At 48.0% G+C, this 6,723-nt stretch overlaps 1 protein-coding gene across 1 annotated transcript; it reads right to left on the bottom strand.

Annotated features, from left to right (window-relative positions):
* Positions 1-220: 220 nt before the first annotated feature.
* foxh1 (forkhead box H1) lies at positions 221-2,821 on the bottom strand (the record flags this gene model as incomplete). The annotated part of the gene is made up of 3 exons (XM_084454171.1): positions 2,304-2,821; positions 1,390-1,494; positions 221-1,156 (listed from the first exon to the last, which is right to left on the bottom strand). The coding sequence occupies exons 1-3, from the start codon at positions 2,790-2,792 to the stop codon at positions 221-223; spliced, it is 1,530 nt and encodes a 509-aa protein (XP_084310297.1). The 5' UTR covers positions 2,793-2,821.
* Positions 2,822-6,723: the final 3,902 nt, after the last annotated feature.

Here is a 6,723-nt window from a genome sequence, read left to right as displayed (position 1 = left end):
TAGTTGTATAGTTTGATCTGAGGTATTTTGTTCACAATTTCTTTTAAAACACAACAGTTAAAAACCAACAGAAACATGTAGTGTCTTTTTTAGATATTTCTGTGACAAAAATGTGTTGAAGACCCATTCTGTGATGTTTGGATAGAAGGTTCAACTGATCTCCTCCTTGCATTAGATGTTCAAGATGTCTGCTAGCTTAGCTTGAGGAAGTGATTCCCAGTCAGTACTGGGGGTACCGGCTGAGCGCTGCTCCACTCTGCAGGGTGTACTGACTGGGGTGGTGATGCGAGCCCTGATTGGCTGGACCCAGCACGTCAAACACACTTTTATTGGGTGGCACAGATTGCAGCATACTGTCCAGGTCCATGATGAGGGGCGGGGCTTGGAGCGAAACACGCCTGCTGGGAAGAATGGGCCAGTAGGCGTGGCTTATGAAGTGGCCGGGTGCGACCGGGGACCCTCCGTAGCCATAGAGCGGCACCCCCAGCGGCATCAGCGCCCCCCCGTTGAAGCGCATGCTGGGCGGGGCCACGGCGTTGGGCGGGGTGTACTTGGCGTACGAGGTGGGGAGCTCCCAGGGGGCAGTGGAGCCCCTCCGCGCGGCCTTGTGCGCGGGGGGGCGGCAGTCCTCGTAGCCGTCCGACTCCGCCTCTCCCTCTGGGATGCGTTTCCCGCCCTGCGGCGCCCCTCGCCAGTCCTCATCGGAGGAGGAGGAGGCGGGGCTGGCGGAGCTGGCGGACGCGCTGCGGGCGGAGGAGGAGTAGCGTGGGTGTGGTGGTGGAGGGGAGGGGCCTGGGTGCTCCACCCCCCAGAGGTCCCTGGACCTATCGGGTTCCCCGGGGACGCTGGCGGGCCTCAGGCTGTGAAGCAGCGAGTCAATGGCGAAGGACGAGTCCAGCCTGGGCCGGTAAGGGTCGTCCTGGGGCGGGGAGGGGTGCCTGTCGGGGAGCGGGGGCAGGGCGTTGGCGGGGGGCTCCGCGTTGGGCTTGTGGGGCTGGCCATGCAGGATGTAGGGCCCCAGGTCCTGGGCGAAGACGGTCTCGTCCTGGCGTGACACGGCCGTGTTCTGCCTCTTGAGCAGCTCCAGGGGCACGCGGCCCACCTCCACAGCCCAGAAGTTGCCCTTGCCTTGGGGCTTGCCGGGGTCCTTCAGCACCTGGCGACATGGAGAAGGGACAGCAATCAATTTGTCTCCACAGTCCAGTCAAACAGGATTTACCCCGTTTCACACAAATCACACTTGAAACACAGCATCTCCCCTAAATGTGCCACGTCAGTTCATTAATGGATTGTACCTTATGTTTACTGGTCAGTTTGACTTTAGGTGTGTGTGTTTAGAGCTGTCTAATTTGACAGTATGAAGATTCCTAATGGAACACACACACATACCTTCACAAAGCAGTCGTAGGAAGAGAGGTTGTGTCGTACTGAGTCTCTCCAGCCTTTGTAATTGCCTTTGAAAAAAGGGAAAAGGGTGCTGATTTCCTTCAGGATCTGAGAGAGAGAGAGAGAGAGAGAGAGAGAGAGAGTAGAGGACAGGTTTGTCATTACAGAGTGAGATCTAAAATAAAAAAAACTATACTTTGACATGTTTCCGACTACACAAACAGAACCACATGATAGCGGCCATCATATTTTGATTAACTTTGAACTGGGCAAGTATTTCTTAAATACAACTCAAATTAAATTAATTTCTATCAACATGCATCAAAATTGGGTATCAACATTTCAATTGTGTGTGTGGGACACGCTATCCTCGAGGAAAGCGTGATCATTTCAATGATAATTTCATATAATTCACATTGAGTAGTTCCTAAACCTACATGTCACGGCCCATTTTCACAATGAAACAAAAACAATTGAATAGCCTACTTTTAAATTAGTTAAATATGCTGGAAATACTCTCAGGTTGACGACTGGCAGTGCACCTCTGCGGCTGTCTTTAAGCTAGCCATCTTATCAAGCCAACCCTCTCCAGCTGATATATCAGTGTCTGGTTTCACTGTATGCTATTCTTATCACAACAAACCAAGAAAGCACGGTTGTCACAAGTGTCCTAAAGAGGAGGCTGTTTAGCGTCAAATTATCTGTAATCCACCATATAATGACAACTGTAAGAGGCATAGAAGGAGGAACTCGTTTTTACATTCCCTGACAAAATATGTTGGTCTCAATTTCAAAATAAACAATTTTCATTTAATTTCTGTTATTTTGTTTCCGAATATGCTAACGTAGGCACTAGCCTACATCTCTTATTGTATGCACTTTGACACACAGACCCAAATAAATCCAATTTAGCCTACCTCAGATAACGTCAACTTCTTTTGTGGTGAATTTTGGATGACCATGGCAATCATTGCGAGGTACGAGTACGGTGGTTTAGGGTAGCGTTGATAGCTCTTTTTTCTGCCGCCGGTTGCCTTCTTCTCCCGGTCCCAAGACTCTCTAGCAGTAGAATCCAGCTCGTTAGACGGCGCATCTTTGTATGGCTCAGGCGGTGCGTACGGCCCTGGTGGTCCGCGGTGATCAGGCGGCATTACTTTATCCATAGGCGCCGTGACCCTTGTGAACTGGACTGGGGCAGGTTTCTCCAACCGGGAATGCTGTTGTTGGACTGGCACCTGGGCTGGATAGCGAGGCCGGTGCTGGGCAGGAGATCTCCGCGCTATGTGGCTCTGGTACACATTGCCCGCGGTGTCAAGTTGATGGTCGTGGTGGTCTCTCAGACTTGAGCGCAGGTAGGAGAGAGAGGTTGGTGCCAACAGGCTCTGTCCGCCCCAGTGTTTTGTCATGTTGATCAGCCAGGGGGGATATCAGCAGCACGGTCGGGCAGGGGGACGGAGAGGGGGAGGGACGGACCCGGTCCTTAACTTCTGGCAGACTGCTGGCTCCAGGCTGACTCTATTTGAAGAGCAAACAATTAACAGTTTCATGTAAATCCCGCTGCGTAATCGAGGTGAGAATGGAGCGCTATCTGCGGGCAGGATGACTGATCACCATGGGGGTTGGGGTGGAACTATGTGTGTGTGAGAGAACCAGTAAACCTGGCAATATCAACAGACAACTTGGAACGCACGGCACTGGATATAGAAATAGAATAATCTCTCCAAAACCTTTACGCACCGTTTACGCATAGGATGCATTTTAAATATTAGGGTAGACATGCCCAATGTGAGTTAGGCTAATCATTAGAACAGGCCCTGGAAGACACACTTCTATTTTTCGTTCAAGAAAATATTTTTTTCCTGAGAAATGTGCTGTATACGAGTCCCCATTGTCTGCATTGTTCAAACTTGCTTACAGTAAGCACGGCTTTTGTTGTGATTTTCTGAAATCGTCATAATCATGCCCCAAAGTCGCAAAGTCGCTCGGGGAGTGAGACCATCCCCTGATAATCTGAGAGGAAAGTTAAAATTGCGAAGTGGGGGAGGGGAGATGCAAAAGAGAAATAGAACGAGAGGTAGGCCTATTGGGGCGAGGCTCATTCAATAAACAACTTATGGTTAGCAGTATACATTGGACTGCTAATAAACAAATCAAAAGATTAACAACGGCTGAAATAAATTAGGCTATTACATTCAGATGATACTGAGATAAAAATAGTATTGTTTGGGTTAGGGTTACTTTGTATGCAACTTTGTATTGTTGATGAAGGACAATTTGGGCACAGATTTTTGTTGTGGGTCAAGGTAGGCCTATTTGGAGGGGGTGGCTGATTTTATTTTTGGTCAGTAAAATTAGGCTGTAGGCTGAGAGAATGGCCTGAAATAAAAATGCCAAAACGAGCTAAAGCAAGGACATCCAGTTATTGGCGATTTGCTCTCTTGGATTGGTCATTATGGGCAATAGGCAGTAGCCTATATGGTGCCACTATAATTAGGCAAGACATTCGTATTTAAAACGAGTAACTGGGAAGCTAAACTGTAGTGCTCCAAATATGCCAATCTGGCCGCGCAGCAGCAGTTGGGGGTGTAATGCGCACAGTGGGGTGTCCCCGATAGTGAATAGCGTTTCATTCAACGGGGGAGAATAAGTTTCGAGAGTGCATGTTGCTTTTGTTCGAGTTAATGTAGTGCTAATGTCCAACCCCTTGTTGCTCAGCAAGATAGTGAAAACAAGTTGGATTAGATGGATTTTCTTTGGCAAACTGAAGACGTCTCGTCCCGGTGTAGCGGGCAGCTGTTTAGCATGTGAGGAACTGTTCAACATTTTTCCCCAGACGTTATTGGCTACTAAATGGTGGGGCCATTCACACCTTGAGAAAATCTCGCCTCGACATGTCCAACGTTTAAAAGTGGCACTTTTTGAGAGGCTATCATGTTGTAAATTAGAAGAATATTTTGCTTTCTTTTTCATATTTCATTTCATAGTATGAGCTAAATCAGTCTAATGTCAGTAGCCTATATGAGCCAAAATGCCTCTCACCACAACCCACATATCCCTATATCCCACAACACAACAAATAGCCTACACATTCATTTCGGTTTTGCGTGGGATGGACTCACCCTGACTTGAATAACCGGGAAGATGATTTGACTTTTTGTTAACGAACGCATTTTTCCCCCTTACCCAGTAAATTGTTGTCGTCAGTCAGATTCTTTCATAGATGATTGAAATGAATACAAAGAGAGGAAACGAAAATGTTATCATCAGCCCACACCTGTGCGTAATTGGAGAAATATTCTCATCATTGATTGGCTGAAACGAGACACGCTCCCAATGAGTAGGCGCCTAGGCTTACAGGTTTTTGTGTATTTCTTTTGTGAAGAAAAAACGAATTTAAACACATTTGGGAAAAAAGCACTGTAGATGGAGCATTATAGATAATAAATATTCCTGAACTGTAATCGAGAAACAGTGGGATCCGTTTGGGACATGTACAATGGAGTATACGACTGAATGGATGGTGAAGCACAGATGGATACTCCTAATAGACACTCATTAACATAGACATAAAAAGTGTTCTGACGCTCTACAAAGGAAGTGATACTTAGTCGATTTAAATACATGCTGCATTCAAATCCAGATTGTAGAAGAGGTATTGGTTTTGGTGGGATAAGGTGCCATATTTCAGATAGCTGTATCGAATTGGTCTGTCTTAAATCTGTCTAATTAGAGCTTCCCTGAGCTGCTCCCCGATACGGAGTTCGACTGAAGAGAGGGAGTTTAGTCCTGTTGAGAGAGAGAGGGATCTTTGTTCTTCACGAAGGAGGAACAGATTCCATGTCTGAATCATCAAAGACATTCTCAACCAGCACAATGCTCCGCTTGAGTCCAAACAAAGACATAATAGGACACTGAAATAAAGGGGACAACACAGCATGGCTTATCGCTATGGGGACAACACAAGTGTGTTTTCGCAATAATTGCATGTTGAATATGGGTCTCATATGACTGGCTTTATCATCCACTGGATGATAAAGCCAATAATATATGGATATTTGACAGACAGCCTGTCTAGTTTCCCTGAACTCTGCATATTTAGGTAAGTCTCTAATCTACAAGATGAGTTAATTGCATAGCCTAATTCAGGACACATCCAAACAGGGTGTGCACAGTGAAAAGTACAGCATAGAGACCATCCAATTTCCTGTGTCCTGTTCTCTGCAGTGTGTCACTCTGGCGTTGACTGCTGAGGTCACCAGAGAGGTCACCAGAGAGGTCAACAGATTACAGTCATCCCTGTTTCTGGGTATTAGTGACTGATTGTCCTGGAAGTTTTCCCAGGATTATCAACCTGTCCCTTTCCCATTACATCTTCCTCTCTCAGTTCAATGGTTTGATGAGCTTTGCCCTTTCAAGAAAAAACCCGCAGGACTCTTGCAGGACGTCCTTTTTTCGTAAGGATTCTCTCGGGCTCAGTGTGGTAAAGTTATTATGCTGAGTTGAAAAAAGCATGCTGTTTCAATTCAGATGTGTAAGACACAAATATATTGCACTATATAGGCCTATTGTGCCCCCCAAGGAACAGTCCTGTCTCCTTTCCTGTTCACCCTCTACACCTCCGACTTCAGCCACAACTCTGGACCTCCACCATCTCCAGCATCACCTCCACCACCATCTCCACCATCTCCACCACCGCCTCCACCATCTCCACCACAGCCTCCACCACCACCTCCACCACCTCCACCACCACCTCCACTATCTCCACCACCACCTCCACCACCACCTCCACCACCACCTCCACCATCTCCACCACCACCTCCACCACCGCCTCCACCATCTCCACCACAGCCTCCACCACCACCTCCACCACCTCCACCACCACCTCCACTATCTCCACCACCACCTCCACCATCTCCACCACCGCCTCCACCATCTCCACCTCCTCCACCACCACCTCCACCATCTCCATCACCACCTCCACCACCGCCTCCACCATCTCCACCACCACCTCCAAAAGTTCTCGGACGACTCCTCTGTTGTGGGCTGCATCAGGGCAGACGAGGAGGAGGAGTACAGGGACGTGGTCAGGAGATTTATTGAAAGGTCTGAGTAGAACCAACTCTAACTCAATCAGCCAGACCAAGGAGCTGGTGGTGGACTTCAGAAGGAACAAGAGACCCCCAACCCCTGTTATCATCAAGGGGGAGGAAGTTGAGATGGTGGACTCATACAAGTTCCTGGGTGTGCACCTGAACAACAAACTGGACTGGACTGGCAACACTGAGGCCCTCTACAGGAAAGGACAGAGCAGACTGTTCTTCCTCAGGAGGCTCAGGT

The sequence above is a fragment of the Borostomias antarcticus genome (assembly GCF_949987555.1).
Source record: "Borostomias antarcticus genome assembly, chromosome: 2".
Taxonomy (NCBI): Eukaryota; Metazoa; Chordata; class Actinopteri; order Stomiiformes; family Stomiidae; genus Borostomias; species Borostomias antarcticus.
The sequence above is the reverse complement of the archived record's forward strand: the minus strand, read 5'-3'. Positions and strand labels throughout refer to the sequence as shown.